The 26,224-nt window shown below is 39.3% G+C and overlaps 1 protein-coding gene and 1 long non-coding RNA gene across 3 annotated transcripts in view; one reads left to right on the top strand and one right to left on the bottom strand.

The window, feature by feature from the left end:
* Nucleotides 1-26,224, top strand: part of LOC132233379 (uncharacterized) — a 111,563-nt gene that overhangs the window by 68,265 nt on the left and 17,074 nt on the right. The window lies entirely within an intron of this gene.
* Nucleotides 16,289-26,224, bottom strand: part of LOC132233378 (uncharacterized) — a 100,715-nt gene continuing 90,779 nt past the window's right edge. The window contains exons 12-13 of the mRNA XM_059693966.1: nucleotides 18,625-18,760; nucleotides 16,289-16,713 (exon numbers count right to left, since the gene is read on the bottom strand). Of these exons, the coding sequence (XP_059549949.1) occupies nucleotides 16,614-16,713; nucleotides 18,625-18,760 (236 nt within the window). The 3' untranslated portion in view covers nucleotides 16,289-16,613. The remainder of the gene's footprint in view (nucleotides 16,714-18,624; nucleotides 18,761-26,224) is intronic.

Raw genomic sequence — 26,224 nt, 5'->3', positions numbered from 1 at the left:
CCATATTGACTTTAATAAAACATTAAGTGGTTTAATTAAATCATTAATTCCACCCTCAGTTCCATTTTTCAAAAGACAGTCAATGTAAAAATAAAATGGTTTCTTTTTTTAGCTGCTGCTCTTTCCTCTATAATTCATTAAGATGAGTCTATAGATTGACTTATTGCTGTTCTGCCATAAAGCACTTGCTGCCATTTCAAGAACATAGCACTTTAAGCAGGATACAAGGAGGCATTGATCTTATGATGACATCTTCCTTCATTTTTTATAAAAGGGTTGTTTGTTTTTGTGTTTTTTTTTTTTACAAAAATCTATAAAATGTGTGTAAGTGCAGAGATTTAAGTCAACATTATTAGAATACTACTAAAATAATTGTTACCTTGTTCCTCCGAACTATGGGGAAAACTTATGAAAGGTATGTGAGCAATTTTAACTGCATATAATGGTAGTCATCATATAATTTAAAATTATTTTTTTACTTTATGAAAGTAATATACAGAGTTAATTTTTAAAATCAGTAATATCAGAAGACTTATAAAGGAAATTAATCTTCTGTCTCAACAAAGGTGTCCCCAAAAATGTATACACACTTTAATAGCTGATAGCTCAATTTTGAAAATGAAATATATTTTAATACAGTTCTAAAAACAGATTAACTCAGGGATTCCTGTTTTGATACTTTGTTTGGGCAGTATAAGCCCAGGCAGGGGAAGGTAAAAAAAAAAAAAAAAAAAAAAAAAAAAGGGAAGTGAGGCAAAGAAAGCTACGAAGCAATGCTGTGTAATGCATCCCTTATGCACAGAAAGGCAGCCTGGTGTGGGGCATGGGAAGCTGGAACCTCCGTGGGGTGAGGAGAGCATCTGTACAGAGTGTGGCCTGGCATGCGTTCTCTGCATCTGAGCAGGAGGAGATGGTCATCCTCCAGGGGATGTCACCCCAGGATGCTGGAGCCGCAGGGTGCAGGGGGTGGTGACCCGCTATGGGCATCAGAGTCTGAGCTGGGCAAGGAAGGCTTCTATGTAGTGATAGATGTTGAATTAGTTCCCTAGGGCTGCTAACAAACGACCAAAACCTTGGTGGCTTACAACAGAAATGAATTTTCTCACAGTTCTGGAGGCCAGAAGTCTAAAATCAGTTTCACTGGGCTGCAATCAAGATGTTGCAGGGCTACGTTCCTTCTGTAGGCTACAGAGGAGAATCTATTTTCTTGTCTTTGCAGCTTCTAGAAGCTGCTGGCATTCCTTGGCTTGTGGTCCTGTGTCACCCTGGCCTCTGCTTCCATTGTCATATCTCATGCTCTGATTCTGCCCTCCTGCCTTTCTCTTATAAGGACCTTTGGGATTACACTGCCCCACCTGGAGAATCCATGCTAACTCCCCCACCTCAAGATTGTTTAAACTTAATTATATCTACAATGGCTCCCTCCTTTACAAACAACAACTGTATAAGGTAGCATTCACAGGTTCCAGAGTTCAGCTGTGGATATATTTAAACCTACCATAGCTATACAGGGTAGGGCAAATGTAGGTTTACAGTTGTTTGTATGAAAAATAATACAATAATTCATAAAAATAGTATAAAAATAAACTCTGTGTTTCATGCACCCACAACTGTAAAACTACTTTTGCCCCACCTTGTATAAATATACATGTGTTTACGTGTATACACACACACGCACACACAAAAAATCTCCCTCTGCTCACTGAGAGGGCTTAGGAGTAGCAACACCCCAATATCAAAGAAAACAACTAGTAACTAGATCTGGGCTTTGGTTTAGTTTTAGTTTTCCAGGAGGCATACACTGAGACAGACTTCCACACCTGCCTCAACTGGGTTGCTCAGAATAGGGTGTGACCTTGGGCAAGGCCGCTATGTGTAGCTAAGGCACTCCCTGAAGTGGCTGACAGCTGGCAATACTGTTACCTTCAACCAAAAGGAATCCAAAGCTTCTTAGGGAAATGGCTGATTCCAGGATGGAACAGGCAAAGTACAATATGAATCTGGAACATCTTGTTGCACCAGAAAGTTAAAAAGTGCCCAAAGAATGATGTGGGCAACATCAACTGGACACAGAGTCAGTCTGAAGGAACTTCCACTGACCAAATCTGAGGCAATCTGAACATCAAGCTAAGTCATGAGAATATGGGTTATAACTCACTGATTAAAATCAGAAACCATGAGGGCATACTGATATACTAGTAAATAAATAAATGAATAAATAAAAATAATCGGTGAGGGATGGGTTATTTATGTAGTTTTAAAGTGTCTCTCCACAAACTCCTTTTTAATTATTGGAGATAAAGAATAAGGTTGCAATGGAGAAATTTGGCAGATTACCACCTTGCTCAAAGTGAATGTTAGTCAAAATGGTGCCAACAGAGATTGTTTGCCATTTGATAATCATGAGACAATATCAGAATAACCAAAATTGAGGGTAATACTACAAAATAACTGACCTATAATCTTCAAAGTGCCCAGTTCACAAGTCAGGAACTGTTGCAGATGGAAGGAGACTAAAGAGATGTGGCAACTAAATGCAACCCAGGATTCTGAAGTGGATCCTATTAAAGGGCATTATTGGAACAACTGGTGCAACTCAGACGGGGTCTGAGGAGGAGCTGGTGGCAATGTATCAGTGTTAACGTCCCGATTTTGGTTGTTGTGTTGTGGCTGTGTAGCGAATGTCCCTGCTTGTAGGAAAATCACATGAATGTATTTGAGTATGATGACGCATCATGGCAGTGACTTATCCTCAGGGGATTCAGGAATAAGTTTCTTTGTACAATACTTGTAAACTTTTTGTAAATTTTAGTTTGTTTTAAAAAGTTAACATTGCTCCCCTGACTTTTGCCAAGCAGCTCAGAGCATCGCTTCTAGATTGGTTGTTAGTCCTCTGGGCAAGGGAACGTGGAAGAAGGCTGATGTAAAGTGTAAGTAAAGAGATAAAAACTTTTGGGGAACATTATGCCGCTGAATCCTACTCATCCCAAGAACTGTATCCAAGATTTATGCTTTTCCAGTCAAACTCCATTCCTATCTCATTTCAGCTCCTATCTCCCCTTGCCATGGCAACTACAGGTCACTGATTTGCTTTCTGACATTTTAATCCCCAGTGCCTGGTACATGGAGGCTTAATAGCCATTTAAAGAATTAATTAACGGTGCCCTCTGGAAATGAAGTCAGCAATGTAGTCTTGGAAAATAAATTAGTTCAACCTTCATGTAACATTCTCCATTAGTATGAGGACTAAGCAGCAAAGAGTTTTTGTTTATTTTGATTTCTGTGTTGTTACTTTGAAATGGCTGTTTCTCTTTATGGCCCCTCCAGCCACACACGTTTTCATGAACAGCCCCAGGTAATTAGCTTCCTGAAGCATTGCTACATGGCAGATGCCTGTGGTCTCTTATTCTTACCTGCTTGAGAGCGTTATTATCCTCTCTCAGGAATTTATGGAAGAAGGTGCTTCTCCAACTTCTATTCAATGTGTGACTAGATTAAGGACTTTTCCCCTTGGTTCTTCGTGGGAGGAAAACGTAATCAGTTTTACCTCTGGTCAGAATCTCACTTGCGATGCAAGCCTCCTTCACGATAAACCCCGAATTCAAATCCTCATAACGAACATTAACATTCTAATAAAAGCGAACAGGTGCTGATCACTATGCCAGCCCTACAAAGAAATTTATTTGGGCAGTAGTTTATTACTACCCAAAATGGCCTATAAGATACGGACCATTTTTGTGTACATTCTATAGTTGAAGAGACATACGTAGATTAGACTGAGATTCTTGGAATGGCTCCCGAATCTTCATACAAAACTAAGCTGCCAAGGAGCTGCTGCCCTCGCCACCAGTGGAGTCACCTGTCCAGCTGATGCTCTTGCCCTCCCATCTATCAGCCTGGGAAGTAAGATCCCAACATAAATGCTACTGCTCTGCTCTTACCCCGTGTATGCAGTTCCAAACTCAGGTCTCCTATTTGTGCGTCTGACTGACAGAACCAAAAAAATATCATCTGAAACCGAAGCCATTTTCTTCAGTTTTCTAGCTCTATCCATAGGAGGAAATTCAGAAAGGGCATTGGAATAGAGGTAGAGCAAGCTAATCCTCACTATGTCATAGCAGGAGGCACTGTGTTTGGGGTTGGGTTTATGTGGATGTGTGCTGACAGCAAATTACAAATGCATCCTGGAGTATGCCTCACTTCAGTTTCTACCTATGAACTTGCACAATCCTCACACTAATTATCTTAGTGCATCTGCCTGAATGAGGTCTATTCCCATGATTCTTTGAGCACCTTTTCTCTTGTTCTTTTAAAAGTTGTACTCATTCCAGCATGGACAGTTTCATTTATAGCTCTTGTTTAATTTTTGTAGGATCACAGACTTCCCAGTTTCTTAGTCAGCTGGAAAAGTGGAGCCTTCCGTATCTCAGCTTCTTAGTGATACTGTGTCAGGGCTCATCTCCAGCCTAGACTTCTGGAAGAGGAGACTCGTGTCTCCATTGCTGTTTGTTTGTTTGTTTGTTTTTTAAAAAATATATTTTTTTTATTGATTTTAGAGAGGAAGGGAGAGGGAGAGAGAGATAGAAACATCAATGATGGGAGAGAATCATTGATTGGCTGCCTCCTGCACACCCCACACTGGGGATCCAGCCTGCAACCCCGGTATGTGCCCTTGACAGGAATTGAACCTGAGACCCTTCAGTCTGCAGGCCAACGCTCTATTTACCGAGCCAAACCAGCTAGGGCAAGTTTGGTGTTTTTTGTTTGTTTGGTTGGTTGTTGTTTTTTGTTTTTTTTTATCAGTATAATGTGGAAGCTGTAGCTCTGCACTGTTCAATAGAAATATATTGTGAGTTACATATGTAATTAAAATTTTTCTGGTAACTACATTAGAAAACTAAAAAAAAAAGTGGTAAAATTATTTAAGTGCTGGCGGGGATGCGGAGGAAAAGGAATCCTCGTGCACTGCTGGTGGGAATGCAGACTGGTGCAGACACTGTGGAGAACAGTATGGAGTTTCCTCAAAAAATTAAAACTGGAACTCCCATTTGACCCAGTGATCCCACTTCTAGGAATATATCCCAGGAAACTAGAAACACCAATCAGAAAGGATATATGCACCCCTATGTTCATAGCAGTACAATTTACCATAGCTAAGATTTAAAAATTATTTTAATTAGACTAATAACTTCAATAGATTATTGTTTGAACAGGTAACAAATATAAGGAATCATTAGTGAAATCGTTTACATTTTTTGGTACTAAATCTAATAAATCTAGTGTATATTTTACACTAACAACACACCACTAGTCACATTTCAAGTGTTCAATAGCCACATGTGGCTAGCAGGGGTGGGCAAACTTTTTGACTCGAGGGCCACAATGGGTTCTTAAACTGGACCGGAGGGCCAGAACAAAAGCATGGATGGAGTGTTTGTGTGAACTAATACATGTTAACACTGCTGCTGGTGAAGGAGCGGAGGGGAGAGCAAGAGAACCCTCGCTCTTTCGGCTCTGCGGGCCGGATAGAAGAGCCGAACAGGCCGAATCCGGCCCGCGGGCCGTAGTTTGCCCACGGCTGGAGAGGCTGCCTATTGACAGTGCTGCTCTAACTAAAGAGAGAATAACTTACTTTGGTTCAGAATGTGATGGTCTTGTGTCTTTAGGTACTAATTGCTTTCTCTCACTGTAACTCAAAGGTCCATGGAAGGAGAATTAATGTGTCAACATCACTTCTTTCAGTGACGTGACACGTAGCAGGAAGCTGGCTGGCACCACCATGGAATTTTCAGCCTCTTTAAACATGTATAGCTAAAAGGCTCTCGCTGAGTATAACTTCTTGACTGATATAGTTTAGCCTCAGCTCCTCAGTACTAACCACCTGGGGACCTTATGTCTTTCAGAGACATTCTTAGTTGGATTAGATTTTGACATGGAAACTATAACAAGGAAAGTACATTTTCCCCATTATGTTTGTAGTACTGGGATGGTGAACTTTTAGATCCTTGATGCAGTGGGCCTGTTTTTGCTCTTTCTTCCTAGCCAGTGTAGTAATTCATGATCGTTTGCTCCTCCTTCATGGGGCAGAAGGTCAGTGTTCTCTAGAACTAGACATTTACTACTTATCACATTTTCCAGATGTGCTGCCTGAACTTATATCTCCTGCCCTTATGCCCTATGCGAGAACAACAAGTTTGTCACTGGGGCCAGTTGACTCTACTATACCCTAAATTCAGAGTGTTTTCTTGATCTCATTTCTTGGTGTCATGAAACGCTCTTACTGTCTTGGTCAGTGGCCTTTGAATTTTCGGGAACCTTGTATGATGTAATACAGCCATTCTCATAGCAGACCTGCTGCTTCAGGTGACCAAATCATCATGCCACTGGGGATTCATCTTTCTTTAGACACATCAAGAACTCACCACAATGACTGAGCTCTCAGTTGGCCAAGGTTCCACCTATGGTTCTTTTTTTTTTTTTTTTATTGCTTAAAGTATTACAAAGGGTATTACATATGTATCCATTTTATCCCCCCGCCCTAGACAGTCCCCTAGCCTCCCCTATCACCCAGTGTCTTATGTCCATTGGTTATGCTTATATGCATGCATACAAGTCCTTTAGTTGATCTCTTACCCCCCTACCTCCTGCCCCTCAACCCTCCCCGGCCTTCCCGCTGCAGCTCGACAATCTGTTTGAGGCAGCTCTGCCTCTGTATCTATTATTGTTCAAAAGTTTATAATGGTCTCTATTGTCCACGAATGAGTGAGATCATGTGGTATTTTTCCTTTATTGACTGGCTTATTTCACTTAGCATAATGCTCTCCAGTTCCATCCATGACGTTGCAAATGGTAAGAGTTCCTTCCTTTTTAGAGCAGCATAGTATTCCATCGTGTAGATGTACCACAGTTTTCTAATCCATTCATCTACTGATGGGCACTTAGGCTGTTTCCAGATCTTAGCTATGGTGAATTGTGCTGCTATGAACATAGGGGTGCATATATCCTTTCTGATTGGTGTTTCTGGTTTCTTGGGATATATTCCTAGAAGTGGGATCACAGGGTCAAATGGGAGTTCCATTTTCAGTTTTTTAAGGAAACTCCATACTGTCTTCCATAGTGGCTGGACCAGTCTGCATTCCCACCAGCAGTGCGCAAGTGTTCCTTTTTCTCCACATCCTCTCCAGCACTTGTCGTTTGTTGATTTGTTGATGATAGCCAGTCTGACAGGTGTGAGATGGTACCTCATTGCTGTTTTGACTTGCATCTCTCGGATGATTAGCACCTATGGTTCTTTGTCAATGAACTGACTTCAGTTCTTAAAGAATAAAAGGGAACCTAATGCATTTCTCGAGTCACCATCTTTTCTTTTCTCTCTCTGTTTTCTACATTATACTGGAGTTTCTCCATAAACCATTGGGTTCTCTAAGCAAATCTCTGCTGCTTAGACTAGTGCTTCTATGTTATTATAGGATCTGGTGTCTCTAATTCCATTATTCACGGGTAACCTGTAGATTTTTCAGCTTCCAACAGACTTCAACTTCTTTATTTTGAAAATGAGGATTTAAAAACTCACTCTATTCAGTCTTTTTTTCTTTTAAGAAAGATGTAAAACACTTGTGGTTACCTTGAGCCTTTATCCTCTTGTTCTAACCTGTAAATTGCCAGGCATTTCTTTCTGCGTCATGTTAGTGATCATGTGGCAGGGCTTATCTTTTAGATAGAGTCTTCTTCCTCTGTACTGCCAGGGCTGGGTATTCACTTCTCTCTCTTTTTTTTTATCATCGTTTTTGTTTATGATCTCAGTAAGTCACTTACCTTTTTTATGTCTCTGCTTCAGTACAAAGGAAGTACTTTACGATATGACAAAAGAATGTACTGAATGTCCTTTGCATGTGACACAGTTGACCTATGATTTTAGGACTTGTGCTTGGAGTTATTTTTATAATGGCAGAGCACTTTTAAAAACAACAAAACAACATGGTCTTTTGAGAAATTGTCTGTAGTAAGAGTGCAACTTATGGCATTGGAAGAGAACAAAGCCAATTCAATCAGGAAGGTACTTAACCTATTAAAACATCTATTAGCCTTGCAAGTAACTACCTGAGCCAAGTAGTTTCAGGGTACATAAAAAATGATTTAGACACAATACTTTGTTATTCTAACACTATATTATGACAGTGTACTTATCAGTGAAAAAGTACAGGTGCGGTGGGGAAGCAGAATCCATTAGCACTCAGCCTACCAAGAGGTATTAGGTAGTGCAAAGAAAATGTCATGCAAATTTATCACATTTTATTTTTAAACTATTATAATTAGTTGAAAATACGGATGAAAAGTTATGTCATCACAAATTTGAGCAGTGGTGCTTTAATAATAGCTAGTCAGTTGGTGTACTGTAGGATGTCACCCCTCCCAGCAAAATGTGTGATGCTTCAATGCTATAACAATGCTTACTTTTTTAACTAAGAATTTATTATAATTAATTTAATCATGCCTCCCTCTCTAGTTTACCTCAGCAGTGGTATGAAGCTCAAGCGCCCAGGTCTTTATAGTAATAAGCTTGTCTCTGTAAGGGGCTCAGTACCTGTCTCTTTAAGGGGGCTCAATATGTTAGCCAAGCTGACTCAATCTCCCTTGGCTCCTTGTGCCTCCACAGCTCCTGCTCCATGATTAGCAAACTCTTCTGCATCTGCAACCCCCTTTTTTTGTTCACTTGTTTTCCATCTTCTGACAGAAATCCAGCTATTCCCAAAGAGGCTTCTTCTCATCTTCTGGGTCTCCGTTTAATAGAGAGCCCTTTCCTGCCCATCCTATCTGACTAACATGATCACTTTCTTCTCTCTCAGAATAAGCTGGTTATTTTCTTTGTTGCATTCATCACTTTTTGTAGTTATTTCATTCATTGATTTACTGCATTGCTAGTTTAATGCTAGACTCCTCCACTAGAAGGTCAGCTCTGCAGTGAGGACAGCAACCTTGTGCACCAGGCAACTGTTCTCCAGGGCCTGACACATGCTGAGAATGAATGAATGATCACAGAAGCTAAAAATTTGAATACATGTTAAACCTGATTTTATCTTTTGACTAAATATATGGATGCTGTGCTCATAATTATTTCCCCTGATCAAATGATTATTTACCAATTGGATGAAAGCCTATTGCTGTTTTAACCAGTGTTCATGAGAAAGATAATTCCATGAAGGTTTTTCAGGAGCCATGCTTATTTTACTTGATACCTGAAGCATGGAAACTTTGTAGCGGAACATGATGGAGTAATGATCTTATTTGACATGGCATCTTTGTCAATTCTCGGTAAGAACTTGAAAATTTCACCTCTCTAGGAATGAAGGCACTCTTTAGTACCTATAACTTCTTCAGCTGAATGGTGTGTACATGATTCTAAGCTGCTACTGCATTTGAAACCAGGTTTAAGTGGTTCCTGAAGTAAAAGCACCACAGTCGTGGACAAAAGAATGGATGCTGTAGGACAGCGGTTCTCAACCTGTGGGTCGCGACCCCTTTGGCGGTCGAACGACCCTTTCACAGGGGTCGCCTAAGACCATCCTGCATATCAGATATTTGCATTACGATTCATAACAGTAGCAACATTACAGTTATGAAGTAGCAACGAAAATGATTTTATGGTTGGGTCACAACATGAGGAACTGTATTTAAAGGGCCAGAAGGTTGAGAACCACTGCTGTAGGAGAACAGAGGAACCTCCAGTTTTTAATGACATATATTTCTGTGGAAGGGGAACTTCAGTATCACTATTGCAATCAAGGAACATTGTGTTAAATTAAAACCCTGTCATGCAATAAAAAAAAAAGTTAGGAAGTACTAGCAAAGATAAAAAATAAAAAAAAAGATCAAAACACAAACACATGCCTTTCAAAGATCAAGAATATATTCTCATGAGACTAAGGGAAAAAAAACCCTGAAAATAGCATCATCAGTATATTTTCATGGAAATCCATAATTAACAAATTCACAGTAAATATAATATTGCTGAAAGTACTGGGGCTAAATATAACTCTGTTGGTCCAATTAGTATTAGATTTTGCAGGTAATTAACACTCCAGAGGAAGGTGAGAGAAGCTAGAAAAGTCCGTATGAAAATGGGACAAAATGATTGGATCCTATTACCTTATGTTGGCACAAGAAATAGAGTAAAATTCCCCCAAACAAAATTTTAATTTATCTTACAGCATAGAAAAGTACAGCATAACCATTTAAAAAGAAAGTCATAATTACAGTGACTACAATTGAACAGATTCTGTGAACAAAACATTTTATTTATATCTACAAGTTGAGAAACTGATGAAGCATAAAGGACAAATATGTATAATCAGTTGGAAAGTTGTCTGAGAGGGAGATTTTAGTAAAATAAAGGACTTGGTGTGGTTCAATGGCATTCACCCAAGAGAGTTCCTGTTTGAAACTCACACTTATAATATAACACTTCATTGCTTTGCTGCTAAATCAACACAGTAGTGAAGCTCTGTGAAAGGTCAAATTTGATTCCAGTGTTATTTGAACAATGTCTGCCCAAAAGGGGTCTCTTGTTTCATATTTATAATTTTAATTACAGATTACTATACCTTCCTCATAATCTCAAACTACATTCTCATTTATTGTATAATATAGAAACTTCTTTAAAGTGTGGGGTAGTTAATTCCACTATTCTACCATATTTCTCAAGAACTGTTGCTTAAGTAAATTAGTTTTGAAATCTATTCGGGGCCTGCGTCTGCATAGCACAAAAATAAAGGTGATGAGAGTAAATATCTGAAAAGCCGAATGACTTTTATTTTAAGGCGATGCAGCTAGTTAGTGACAGAGCTGAAACCAGTGTCATAAGTTATAGCAACAACAGTGCTTTGACTGAGTAAAAAAAGTCTTGTTTCAGACACAAGAATCCCATGTTTTCTGCACGCACGCATGGAACTGTGGCAGGCTAATTCATTAAGTTGTACAGTCATTTGAATTCTTTGGCTTCTAAGTCTTTTTTCTCACCATTAAACTTATTTAAGTAGAATAAAATCCCAATCCTTGGCTTCCCAGAGACTTCATTTTACTGGAAATCCAGCTCTTCCTCCCTCTGCTCTACTCCAAACAAACAGTGTTAAGGTTACCCAGCTTCCAGAACCTACTTCTTTATATTTTAAGCCCACCTTCTTGGTCATGAGTAATGGGTCTCTTTCTATTTGTTGGCATTGGTATTGAAAGAGAGAAATCATTCTCTCACAGGGAACTGGACCTGAGAACATCCATACTTGAAGCTGTCAGCTAAAATCATGTTCCGCCCTGTGGATGATGAAGCAGAGAACACCAGTTTGTCCAGTATTCATAAGATGGCATGAGTTTCACTTTGCTGAGACACTGCCTGCTTGTATCTGTTGTTTCCGTATAATTATTAACAGTGTCTTTTCTCACCCTAGTGGGTGGGTTTGGCTCAGTGGATAGAGCATCAGCCCAAGGACTGAAGGGTCTCAGGTTTGATTCCAGTCAAGAGCACATACCTCAGTTGCAGGCTCAATCCCTGGCCCTAGTTGGTGTCATGCAGGAGGCAGCCAATAGATGTGTCTCTCTCACATCAATGTTTCTCTCTGTGTCTCTCCCCCTCCCTGCCACTCTCTCTAAAAATCAATGGAAAAAATATTGTCAAGTGAGGATTAAAAAAACATTAAAAAAATAGTCTTTTCTCAAAATTCCCTGATTTGGAAGCTAAATCATGTGGCTATCTTAATCACTCTAGACACTTTGATGGCAAGTGATAGAAGCTCGACTGGAATAGCAGCTGCCTAGTTCTCTGAGTACCATCATCCAGGGTGCGACAGCTTTCAAGCATCTGGAAAGCGTGGAGGGATGGCATTTACCTCTGTGTGGGAGCAAGTGCCTTGGCACTAGGAAGGCTCCTCTAGCTCTTCACTGGTAAAGGGAAAGCTCCTGTTTTGAGTTTGGTTCTCCCTTACGTGTTGCTGGGTAGGCCCTTGCTGTTGCTGGTGAGATGCAGACTCTAACATGCTGACTCTACATATGAGTCTACAAAGGCTAGGCTACCCCCTCCTCTGGTCATAGACTTGATGAATATGTGGGTTAGGCAATCTTCATGGGTGATGCTGATTAGAGGCTATGACTGTCACTGGGGTTTTGACTTCCAATTCCTGCATTCATTCTCCATATCAAACAAAGTCAACGTGCAGGAAGAAGAATGAGGTAGGTGGACGGCAAGCAGTAGAGCAGAGAAGATACCTTGGGTTTCTTATGCTCCAATCCCTATTGAGGCTGCATCCCTCTGAGGTGCATTCTTGCCTTTAGGTTCCATCATATGCCACTATCCTATATAATAAAGATGTAATATGCACATGGTCATTACACCATGAAGCATAATGACCGACTGCATAACAACCGGATCACGGATCCACAGGATGGTGGGTCAGCGAGCTACAAGCTGGTGGCAGAGAGCTACAGGAGGGGACAGATAGCAAACTATGAGGAGGGCGGGGGGCAGGAGGAACTACAGGAGGGCGGGGCAGCAGGCGGAAAGCTACTAGAGGGTGGCAGCGAACTACTGGTGAGCTACTGGCCCACGGATTCGTGCACAGGGCTACTAGTTTCTTTCTTTTTTTAATATATTTTATTGATTTTTTACAGAGAGGAAGGGAGAAGGATAGAGTTAGAAACATCAGTGAGAGAGAAACATTGATCAGCTGCTTCCTGCACACACATTACTGGCGATGTGCCCGCAACCAAGGTACATGCCCTTGACCGGAATCGAACCTGGGACCCTTGAGTCTGCAGGCTGATGCTCCATCCACTGAACCAAACTAGTCAAGGCTAGTTTCTTAATAATTATAATACCTTTATGCTTAACTTATCTCTAAAACCTTTCTGTAATTTGCAGTCCTTAAATTCCTAGCACAAAATTAGTAAATTTAGTTTTCATTTGTGATTAAATAAATGCCTGAAATTCATTTATTTATGCTTTTACCATATGAATATCAAATGCTCAATGTAGGCTAGTTATTGTGCTAGCTTCAGGGAAAACGGTAAGACAGACATATTCCTATTCCTACCCCTGTGAAATCATCAAACCGGTAATTACAGGCATGAGATTCTTCCCAGTCTGCTTCAAAAAAGGATGAAATGATCCACTAGTATATTCAGAACCTTGTTTATGCATCCTGGGCATTCATAGCCTATGAAGAGTCACTACAGTGAAAATTCTTTGCTTAAGAATGGTTTCATTCTAAAAAGACAGATTTGAAAAAATACATCCTGCTATGAACATGTCTTAGAGATGAGTGTTACATGGTTGTTGGGTGGTCTAGAATGGAAAAGACAATTCTTCTGTGTTAGCCAAACCTCTTTAGGGAAAATATTTATTCTCATTTTGAGGGTCGGGGAGACTGTTCCGAACCCAGGAAGAAGCTTGAGAAGTGATTTGAAGGCAAAGGATCATTGCTATCATTTTCTCAGGCTGAGTGGGTGAGGCAAGTAAGGAAATAGACCGATTGCTTCTAGTGTTCCTTTTCTATGGGAACAAATTACTGTGTCTTTGATGTTTATTACTCTATCATCCCTAAATGTAATTCCCAAGTACAGAACAGTCCACGGGTTTTCCTCATTGTGTGCACATTAAGACCGCGGATGAGGCCGAACGAGAACTGGAGTTACACCAGCACTGACGTAGGCCTGCGGGGACCTCCTGAGAACAATGGGGGCTTAGTTTAGGGCTTCTAGGAGTGCTGATGGAAACTCTTCCCAGTTTATCAACTTGGGGGCTAGCAGAGTTTTGACAACAGTAGGCCAGTCTTTGGGGTTCTAAATAGGCAGCACTGTGCTGCATATGACTCAGAAAGCCTCAAACTCTACTAGTACTTGGCCTTCTCCTAAGTCCACTTAAGACAATGCTCCTCCCTGATGGGACGCTCCATCCTCCCCTCTGCAGGTAGTGAGGCGAAGGAGGCAAGATGCATTCCTTCTGGAGCTGTCCACAGGGATAGGAGGTCTGCATAGAACCAGCTGGCAATCCTTGCTAATGAGATCGAGAGTTCACTGGGGCTGCTCACTGTTCAGTGCTTTTCATGGACCAGTCATTTAATCCTCATAAACATGTGACAGATGCTATAATCATATCCATTTGTAGATGAGGAAACTAAAGCAGGGAGAGTTAAACCAAGGTGATGGACAGAAGTGATAAAGCTAGAATTTGAACTCGGGCCCTCGGGCTGCAGAGTGCATGCTTTGAACAATTCTTTCTGCCTCTCCTTAAAAGTAGGCCGGGTGGCAGCCCGCAGTGGCCCACAGTAGGTGCCCAATGAACATTTATTGACTCCGTGACTATCGGGCTCATAGGGAATTCTTCTTGATTTGCCAAAAGGTGGGCTAATGTTACAATGTGCAGTCAGATGGTGCATATGTAGACGGCTGGCCCTGCACCCTTTTCCCTCTGCATTGGGTCTATTGGAGATGGAAACCTATGGATCCAGGGAAATGTTCTTAATCTTAAAACTAAGTTCTTTCTGGGTCACATATCCCTTGCAAACCATATAAAAGCTTAGAATCCTCTCCACATAAAAATACACAACACGTTTATTTTTATTTTTTTGGTATGATGTCCAGGATTGTTTAGGTGTCTAGAACCTTCCAGGACTAACAACAATAGTTTTTGGGCTGTGACTTGGAACTTCGAATGTTGATACCCTTCACTTGCCAGCGAGGTATATGAGTGCTTGCTTAATTCAGGTAAAATCGTATTCACACTTTCCTGAGGGAGTTGCTCTTGTTTCTCTCCTTGTGGGGAAGCTCCGGTCAGTGTTGCCCTTGGCTGTGGGCACTGCTGGCTGTGCAGTTTCTGCATTCCATGGCGCGGCTCCAGACCCGCAGAGCACCCTGCTGGGAGCGGATGTGTGAGCTCCAGGTTTCTGACATGAGCATTACTGATGACGCCCCTGCTGAAAGGCCTCATTATTATCATGGTCAATACCCGGAGAACAAAGGGGCCATTCTCAGAACAGAGGGCGATCTGTTATTGTTAACTGGATATTTTTGATTATGGTATTAAGTTGGCCAGAGTATTACAGTGTTGTTTTGGGCATGAGTTCCTGTGGGCCGCTTCTCTTAATATGGCAACTGAGCAGTGTATGCTTACTCACAAGCCGCCTTTATCTGAGTTGCTGTGAAAGGCAGCTGCAAACTGGAGCCATCTGTTTGAAGAGTTCACTGGGCGGGAGGGGCGCGCGGTGGTGGTGAAGAGTATAGGAAAAATGACTCAAATTTTGATATATTTTTCACATTTAAGATTCGCTGGAAAAGGATATAATTTGAAAGATGATGCAGTCTTCCATGAGATTGCGGAAATATAAACATGGCTGGAATTGACATGTTTCAGTTCTCAGCCAACGACTAGAAGTCTTTGATAACTTTGGGGAGAGAGTGGTCACATTGTTTTTGTGAAAATACACCACATTCGTGAGCACAGTGAGGAGCCGTAGGATGAATGGAAGCAGCAGTGGATGGAGAGGTGAAGACCAGGATTCCGTTTTAGTTCTGCCAGTAACAACCAATGTGATCTTCAACAGACTACTACCTCCCTGAGCCTCAGCCAGGAAGAAAAGGGGTTGCATTGTAAGGCCCGTATGAGTTCTGAAATACTATGATTTTATGAAAAGACAAGATTTCAATTTTTTATTTTTTTTTTTCATTTTTGAGCTGCTGCAGAGCACTTGCATCTGGTAGTTGAACTCCCTGGAATCTGTGTTTTATGTTCCATTAGTGAAGGCATAGGACTTCCAAATGCATCCTGACATCTTGGATACACTTAAAAATTGTTCCCCTGAGAAATTAGCCCAATGACTAGAATTCACTTTCCAATTTCTCTGAATTTTACTGTCAGTATCAAGAGCAAGACATTTTTAATTATTTTGTGTTTGCCCCCTATAGTATGATAAATATTCAGGTAATAATAAGACCTATGCCTTTGCATTTTTCTCCCCTAAATTTAGTCTAATTCTTTCCTCGTTTAATTTTTATAAGAATAATATTACTTTTTTTTTTTCCATGTGGGAAGTCCTAGGAGTCACTTGAGTCAGTTGATTATAAGATGACCTAACAGAGAGGACCTTGTTTAGCCGAATTATTTATTCATCATTTAAGGCACTTCATTTCCATGATTTTCATTTTCCCAAATATCAGCTTCCCACATCAGGGCCTGTAGGCATTCTAAGAAGCCTATAGCTAAAGCACAGAGTGGAACATTTAGAAAAGAATAAAAAAGAGAAAATAAAATAAATCAACTTTATTGTATTTATGTTTTCAAAAGACGGGGCGGGTGGATAGGGCATAGTATATGTTGAAGCCAACATGTACAGTCTTAGGGGGGAAAACATGAGGGGGGATTAATGATGTTGACATAAGTTGGATTATTTGAATGTCACATCGATTTTGGTGCTTTAGTTAAAAAACAAAACTATAATCTTATCACAGAGTTTTACTATATTGGAGAAACATTCATTTGAAAAGCTCTATAATGAGAAATGTTTTTGTTTATCCCCACAACTAGCTGGTAATGATTTTGTGGATATTTTCTCTTAAGATTAGGGTTCTTTTTACATTCTGGTCTCCTCTAGGGGTCGATTGATGAAGTCTTGAATAGCCTGATGCAAAGGAAGCCATTTCTTGATAGACATTTTCAGAGCTGTAATCCAGCTGCAGAAATAACAGTGCATGACAAGTCATTAAAAAACCATCCCACTCAAGGAAGGTGAAATGTTACACAATCATTTCATTTATTTTTTAATTGTTTCTCTTGGTTATTTAGCTTGAAATTAATAAAGTGAGCAATGCTCCTTAGGTTTTGGATTAAACAAAAAAATAAAACACCAAATGAGAAATATGCAATTGTAGCTCTGAAATAAAACTGTGTTCGTATAAATAATAGAATCAGAAGAGGATACAATATTTGTAAATGGTGAATAATGAAACTATAAGACTTTAAAAAACATTTCTGTTTCTATTTAAAGATAAAGTTTAGTTGACCACACATATAGCAATCAAATATTGCCATTAGAGCAAATATTTCTTTGTTAAATTTTGGAAACCACAGCAGTTAACTTTCCTTTCTTCTCCTCTCCCTTCCTTTCATTTTCTTGGATGGTTTTTTTTTTTAATGTGCATATATAGCATTTATTCTAAGGGTGGTTAATAGGGATTATTAAAAAGATGGTTTGGGTCAGATAAGCTTGGCTAATGGGAATTATGGAGCACTAACCAGGATTCTTTCTATCAGGGTAGGGTGCCTTAGCAACATTAATAAGTTAGTGTGCTCTGTGATTACCTAAGAAGGTAATATTTTGTATCATTTCTTACACTTACTTTTTGTGAGTGGGGTATCTTGTGAAACCAGAGTTCCATGAACCACTTTGTGAAGCTCTTGCTCTTATGCTTTTAAATATTTCTGTGATGATTACATATTGTTTCCTTTTGATAATATCCACTCATGGATTTGGTGGTGAGATCCAACTATTCAACCTCTTCTCAGAGAAGCCAGTCCATTATATCGAATAGGAGTTAACTCTGTTTCCTGTATATGCCAATTGGAGCTTCACCTTCAAGGGAAACATCTTCATCTCCCACCCAAATTGTATAGTACCATCCCAAGGAAGAAAATCTTGGCAAAATATCTAGCAATTCTATATTCATTTTCCTCTTGCTCTAGTCTGCCCTTAGGAATGAGTGAAACAGACAAGATTTACATATGGGGGAAGGTGTAGGGAGATCCTTTTTCCCTTCCTCAAATGGTCACTTGCTGGAGATCCTGAAATTCTACTTTCAGAGTTTTATTCCTTTGGGTTAAAACAGTGTATCTAGTTCTCGCAAATGTCTCTGGAAATTTTATTACATCATCTGTTTTAATAAATTACTGTGAATTTTTTATTAGATACTTTTTATTAGTTGAGAGAAAGTGTCCGTATGAGGTGAGGAATGATCACCAAGTGGTTGGAGGGCACAGCTGTCTTGGGAATTGGATTTAGGACAGGGAGACTTGAGATATGCAGGAGGACGTTCTAGACACCAGAGCACACTTCCTCTGCTTCGTGGTCCTGTCTTTGTTAACTTTAGTGCTTTTTTTCTCCAGAATCATTATGAACCAAGTGCCCATTTGTATATACCAAGTTGTACAATGAACATATTGAATTAGATGGATAAGTCCTGTGTCCTTCAATGACTTATGACAAAATAAAAAAATAAAGGTCAAATTCAGATGGACATATCAATAGGAGTTACGTGAAAGGAGGTGAAACAGCACATCTGAATTAGTAAATTACAACCTCACAGATTATGGTATTATATTTTTTATGTTGAAGCCTGAGTCAGTCACTGCCTTGGGAAAAATTGTAAACTGCTTTTTTATTTGAAAATAATACTTTGAGAAGAGCCACCTTCTATACATTGAAAGAAAAAGAATCCTGGGTAATAGTAACCATGGAGAGACCATGCAAAGAAAGGGAGTGATTTGATTGAATATCAGAGTTGAAGTTGGAAAATAAGAATAAGGGTTTGCTATGAAGGCTCTTGCAGGACTAATAAAGAAGAAGAAATGTGCAGATCTTGACTTACCGTTGGTTTTCTGTTTTATTTTCTGCACAGAAATAGAAAGTCTTGAATTCTTCAGATGGAGGTTTGAGTTCAATTATTGATTGCTTGAAGCTAAGGGTCTGCTCATTGACCCTATATCCTTGTAGATATAGGCCACCTATAGAAGGTGAAAGAAAAGAAAAAACAAGTGAGGAGAATAGAGAAAGAGTTAAGATAGAGAAAATGAGACTGAAATGGTACCAAGAAAAGAACTTGCATCTGAAGGAAACTCTAATCCAGCTGTTCTATTTCAGTCTTGCCATTAATGATTAATGGCAAGATTGGTAATAAAGTTTGGGTTTTCTGGTTTTCATTTTTGCAATCTTCTTAATGTATGTTTGGTATTACGCTTTGGTTTACTGTGGGCCTACTAAGTTAGCTTCTTTACCTGGGGAACACATTTTGAAATAAATTTTTTGGTATCAAAGAATAACACCTGCAATATCACATTAGAGGAAAATTTAATAATATTGGTTGGGCAGAACTATTTAGGCATCTTTCTTTAAAAAAATATTTTTTATTGCTTTCAGAGAGGAAGAGAGAGGGAGAGAGAGACAGAAAGATCAGTGATGAGAGAGAATCATTGCCTGACTGCCTTCTGCATGCCCCCTACTGGGGATCGAACCCACAACCTTGAACCGTGACCTCCTGGTTCATATGTCAATGCTCAGCCACTGAGCCATGCCAGCCAGGCAAGGCATCCTTTCTGAAGAATAATGTAGACTGCCAGCAGTTTCTGTAACCAACACAGATTCTTACCTTTTTGTGCATATTTAATGCAAAGCACATTTAAAATATGAACCCACAGGGTGAAGTGAGGGAGCCAACTCGAATTAAAATGAGAGTAAATGACTGGTTTTAAAAGATAATTTCCTCCCCATGGTCCTTTGAATCTATGTTAGTGGTTACATATTGCTTGGCATGAAATTTCTTTCCATTATGTGGGGGTTTGGGAGAGGATATCAGTGTAGAAGGTGCTGAAAAATCAAACGCTTGAGTGTTTTGTTTTTTATGATGTCTTGATGCTCTGAGGCAGCGGTTCTCAACCTGTGGGTCACGACCCCTTTTGGGGTCGAACGACCTTTTCACAGGGGTCGCATAAGACCATGGGAAAACACATATATAATTACATATTGTTTTTGTGATTAATCACTATGTTTAATTATGTTCAATTTGTAACAATGAAAATACATCCTGCATATCAGATATTTATATTATGATTCATAACAGTAGCAAAATTACAGTTATGAAGTAGCAACAAAAATAATTTTATGGTTGGGGGTCACCACAACATGAAGAACTGTATTCAAGGGTCGCGGCATTAGGAAGGTTGAGAACCACTGCTCTGAGGTAACCTGCATCTCATGCAGAGACTTCGGGCAACATCATTAGCAGCGATGATGAGATGTTTAAACCTCTCTCTTGCTCTTGCTAACTCTTGTTCTCATGCCCCACCTCCCTCTAGGAGCCACTTTAGTGCACTGTACTGACAAAAATACAACTTGGATTTTTGCTACTCACACGGTAACTATTTCATGCCCATGCATTAGTAAGGAACTGCCAAGAGAAAATTTGGTCCCTTTGAATATGGGTGACTTTTGTTTTCCTTTTGGTTAACCTGGCACCAATGTACACGGTCAGGAAGTCATATATTTTCATTTTTAAACTGAATTGAGTGGCTTTTGGACTTTAAAAATTAAGGGAAAACTTGTTTATTTTATAAGAGGATTTAGATATAATATTAAAGTTTTTTAAGTTTTTCATTAAAAAAAGTCAATTTTAGAACTACTAGGAAAATATTCATTTTAGAAAGGGTTAGATTTTTTTTTATTAAGTAGACCCAGTACAATGGTTTTTACTAAAATCATAGAGTGACCTCTTCCTTTGCATTATATGTGTCAACTTTAATTTACACATCATAAAATTCACCCATTTTTAGTGTATAATTAATGATTTTTAGTGTATTTATGGAGTTGTATAACCATCATCATAATCTAATTTTATAACATTTTCATCCCCTCAAAAAGAAACTCCATACCCATTTGTAGTCACGTCCCATCTGCTGCCCCAACCTAACCCTAGACAATCCAAACCTATTTTTTGGCTCTATAGATTTGCTTTTCCTGGGACACTTAATATGAATGGAATTATACAATATGTGGTCTTTTGTGACTGGCTTCTTTCATTTAGCATGATGTTTTCAGGATTCATCCATGTTATATCATGTGTCAGCACTTCATTTCTTTTTATTGTTTGGATATATCACATTTTATTTATTCATATGCTCATTAGTTGATGGATAATTGGATTTTCTTCATTGTTTTATTATGAATAATGTTGTTATGAATGTTCATGTACATATTTTGCTTAGATATGTGTTTTGGGGGTATATGCTAGAAGTGGAATAAGCAATGTGGTAGACGTTTCAGGACTCTAGGTTACCTAAAGACATATCAGAGGGTAATTTTGCTGTCTTAATTTTCTGCTCCAAACTATAGCACACAGCATTTATATGTTGCTGCACTGGTTTCTGACATCTTCCTGCTTGTGAGATTTCCTTTTCTCATCTATCTGAGCAGATATGAATACCCTCCCCTATCCCTACCCTTTCTTAGAATGGAGAGAAGATGCTGTCCAAATGTGTCTGCTACAAACAGGAAGGTTACCTGACCCCTTTTCTAACTAGTTATAGTGTAGAAATGATTGACAGTGAAGACATCCAATTAATTATAACCCAATTACCTCACTGAGGTGACCTCATTGGGCCAGTCTCTATCTGCTCCTGGATAGCAGCAATAAATAGCAAGCTGGCAAAAGTTTGGACAGAGATTTCTCACAAAAACTATGCAAGCATTACGTGTTCCATTTGCTCACAGACCTTGATGTGACTTATTCAGGAAGCACAGTTAAAAGTCACAATTTGCTACTTCCAGCTTTGGCTGGAGAGAGATAAAAGGGAAAAAAAATCAAGTATATGGTGAATGACAAAGGGCTCAGGCCTGTCAAGAGGCACTTGACTAAAGGGCTTCTAGAATCCTCACACAATACCTTTTTAGTATTAACAGGCACAGGCAAGCCAGTAATCCATATTGTGAAAGTACCAGCACTTTCCTTGATAGTAAGGACAGACTTCAGGGAACTGTCTGCGGCTATTTCTAACTCCCACAATACACATTAGAGGCATATTTATCTAGCGGAAAGTAAAATGTGGGATTAGCATCTGATGTGGTTTTTACAGGAAATCAGGGCTGTGTGGCTTCTCATATCTTGCTCTTTCTCATTTCACTGTTATTTCTTCTTGTCTTCCCTTTCTTGTCCTCGGTATTGTCTTAGCATCTCAGATGACTGTTACAAGAAATAAGACATGCTCAAAATATTACAGAAACTTTCAGAAATGACAAATAGCAAATGCTCATAAAGAACATAAATCAATGAAATAAAGTAAATTAAAAAATAAAATAAGTAAAAATGAAACAGTAAAGCAACAAGGATGCTATAGCCAGTGGACCATGTCTCTATGAAGTGGTGGCCACAGAAGTCAACTAATATGATTGGCATATTATAAAGATAACAGAAAGGAAAGAGCCCTTGTAAGTACCCTACAATTCTGAACCGAAAACTGACGGAATAAGCATATATTCAGAGACAGTATTTTTGTATTTTCCCAACTGTTTTGCCTGTGAGAAAAACAGACCTCTACATGTTTTCGTACATTTAGAACAAAATTTTATGAAATGTTTCGTACATTTAGAACAAAATATCATAATATTTTCTATTCAATTCTATTATATTCTAGTTTTAAATACTGGTCCCAACCTGCTACATTGATTGCATGACTCAGTAATGGGATCAAAACCTGCAATTTGGTATAAATGGTAATCATGGCCTATTTCAAGGTTATGACCTTCACAGGGCTGGAGAACAAGGAACCAGGCTAGGGTGGGATGTGCAAGAGCCAAGCAGAGCTTGGATAATACAAGTAAAGGAGGAATTTTAGATTCGACCAGCACAAAGGCCACTCACTTGGCATCACTTGGAAGAACTGAAAATGAGTGTTAAGACTCTGTATAATCTCTGTGAATATAATAATGATTCACATTCCATACATGTAACATGATTAAGTTAAATGGCGTATTTGAGGGCCTGCAGTGTTTACGGCACATCGTGGGTTCAGCCATTCTCAGTAAGTGTCTCTGCTGTCCTCACAAGTCCCGTGGCTCTTGTGATAAACAGTTGGACTGCTGATGTTCAGAGTACAGAGACCAGACAAACAGCGCACTAGACTGAGTGTTACTCTCAGAGACTACTTTCTGTCAGGGAGAACTACACGTAGCACTGTGGCTAAGAGTTTGGGCACAGGATTCAGATAGCATTTGTTCACATTTTGTCGCTGTCACTTACTAGCTGGGTGATCACCGGATATTGTTAACTTCTCTAAGCTTTAGTTTCTCACTTATTATGGTGAAATACCGGGGGATATTTTGCAAATATCAGTCTTAGGCAATGAACATAAGTGCTTATCCAGTCCTGGACACATAGGGAGCATCCCATAATACATGCTAACTTTCCCACTTCAATACACCAGAGCAGTGTGGTCCAGTCCTCTAAAAAAATGTGGTTAACCAGGGCACTGGGGACGGGCATATTTATTTTGGGACTGTCCCACCGGGGATGTGGATATGCATCAATCCTATCTTAGTTTTACTGTGCCAGATCACTGGCTGTGAACATCGGGTCATGATTGAAGTTAAAATGTACAGAAAGGTTGAGCAGGACTCTCCAAAATAGATTGTAAACCTCAATTTAAAATTGAAATCTAGGAAAGGGTGAAGACTTTAGAAGAGTACAGCCACCTGATTAACCCTTGGAGAGCTTCTGTGAGGCCCCAGCAGCTGTCAGGGTGGGAGTGGGGAGGGGGTGGCAGTAACATGCACCGTTTAGAACAAGGTATGTGCTCAGGCAAGTGTTATTTCTTTATTCAAGGAAAAGCAGAGTCATGTAAAACTAAAAACCACAGGCCTCTATTTTAGAACATGGCCTAGATATACAATTTCTCTTGGAATTTCAGCAAGGGAAATGTTCTTTCAATCCATATTTGAGATAATTTGGGCTAGAAATTGATGACCTGTGGAGATAGGAATATTCAAGACTTAAGGCTGAGGGAGAATGAATGGCTTTGGATTGAGTATTTTTAAACCACAAAATAATATATTTTCTAGAAAGGAATTAGAAATTAGGTAATTCATAATAGCTAAAAAGAGTGGGATATGGCAGGAAGGCCTGAGTTTTGGTTTTACCTTTGAATTGGGTTTTCAGTTTTCTAATCTTTCTCTACTATTAAATGAGGGAATGACAGACTTCTAACATTTCATGGGAATAATGGCTAATTGAGGTGATATGGGTCATTCATTCATTCATTAAACACACATTATATCTCCGAGCATATAATCCCTTAGAAGAGACAGGATTGCTTAAATAAAGATAAAAATGCAAAGTGGAGGGTGATAAGTGTCATAAAATAGGTCAGTGTACAAGTTCAGAAAAGGGAGATGCTTGTTTATCCAGGACCATCTGGGATCGCTTTATAGCAGAGACAGCTAACAATGGAAAAAGCACTTGAAGGACAGGTAGGATCTGGACAACTTGTGTTAGGGAATCAGTAGGTAGAGACTGTTTCCAGGGACGGAGTTAGCACAAGCAAAGAGATGGATCAGAAAACATCCAAGGGTGTGCTAAGGAAATAGAATGTGACCATGTTTGGGTAGAGTGCAGGGTGCTTTAACATCGATTTGTTGTTCCACTTATTGATACATTCATTGGTTTGATTTTTTTTAAAAAAATTGATTTCAGAGAGGAAGTGAGGGGGAGAGAGAGAGATAGAAACATCCATGATGAGAGAGAGTCATTGATCAGCTGCACCTGCATGCTCCCCACTGGGGATTGAGCCAGCAACCTGGACATATGCCCCTTCCAGGCATAGGACCCCGACCCCAACCACTTAGCAACACTGGCTGGGCCTTTGGTTGATTCTTGTATGTGCCATGACCGGGGATCGAACCGGCAACTTTGGCCATGGCCATTATTAGTAGCTGTTTTCCAATTCTCCAACTAGGACTTTCTAAGTAGGGCCTCCTCTGACTTTTCCGATTAAGGGAAGCCATCTACTGGCTGCCACTGGCTATTTTAAACTTTTGGAATCAGCAGCTGTCTCTGGCCTAGGGGTTTGGCAGCACTGTGTTGATATTTCAGTTTGGAGTAGTCTGAGCATTCAATCCTAAACATTTCCTCCCTAGCGATGGAAACAGTCTCTTGAAAATGAGCTTCATTGATTTGGGAATTAAAACATTCAGACTTTTATAATGATACTTTATAACAAAGTCCCAGGCAATGACCAGGTTGGAGGTTTGTTGTGTTTACTTCATTCCCACCCTGGTGTCCGGTGCTTGAAGCTGTGGATTTGGACTTGAATAGGAACAGGCTGTCCTGTGAGTGCTTAGAGATGCCCTCTACCTGTTAATTGTTGAATGATATTCTGGGTCATGTTTTCACTCTCAAAACCAAAGGGCGATTAAGTGGAGAGAATTATTGTATTGTTCATCCTGAATGATGAGAAATGGACCAGGCTTGCTTTGTACCTCTTTTGTACCCTTCCAAGAAGATAGAAAATTGTCACAAGATACTCATTTCCCAGTTGCCATGTCTTTCTAGATTAATTACACCTAAGCATTAATGCTACAAAAAGAAATTAAATGGCCGAGATTGCAGAATGTTCACTACTGCTAACTATTTAAGGATTTTTCATTTTGGAAAAAGTCCATCTGCAAACAAAACACTAATGATCTCTTTTGTCAAAAATTATAAGAAGGTTAAGTAATTTATTGTAGAAATCAGGCACAATTATTTTATTATTAAACTATATTTTTTAAATACTTGTTTTGTATATATATATTTTTTAATATATACAATTTAATAAATATAATAAATGCATATATCTATATACATGTATAAAATAGAGAGCTTTTTATGTAGAGAGCTTTCTATGTAGAGCTTAAGTCACTCCATTGGCAATTATCTCATTTGATCTTAACAATAGTCCTGTGAAATAGATAGCTGTTTCCATTTTATAAATGAGGAAAGAAAGTTTTAGGAATTTAAGGAACTTGCCTAGGGAAAATTGACAGCTAAAGTTCTTTTTTTTTACTCACTTATCTAAGATTAGGGATACTGTGAGAAAAGGGTGGAGTCACTACCTGTCACTACATCGACTCTGAATGTCCTTAGTGTCTGAAAGAATGGAGTTGATTTTTCGCATTTCCAGGCAGTAAAAGCATGGGGTCAGGGGTAAGGCTCTGGAGTTTGGCTGTGCTCAGAGCTCAGCTTCATTGCTTACTACATATGATCTTGTCAAGTTACGTAGACTTTCCAGCCAGTTTTCTTATCTGTAAAATGGAAATTACAGTAGTACCTCTTCTTTGGAGGATAATTGAGTTCATTTAGGTGAATTACATAGCACAAGACTTGGTAAGGGCTCCATAAAGCTAAGATGTCATTACTATTATTATTGTAATTACTGCTATTTCAT

The sequence above is a fragment of the Myotis daubentonii genome, chromosome 4, assembly GCF_963259705.1.
Source record: "Myotis daubentonii chromosome 4, mMyoDau2.1, whole genome shotgun sequence".
Taxonomy (NCBI): domain Eukaryota; kingdom Metazoa; phylum Chordata; class Mammalia; order Chiroptera; family Vespertilionidae; genus Myotis; species Myotis daubentonii.
This window is presented reverse-complemented; position numbering and strand designations above follow the sequence as displayed.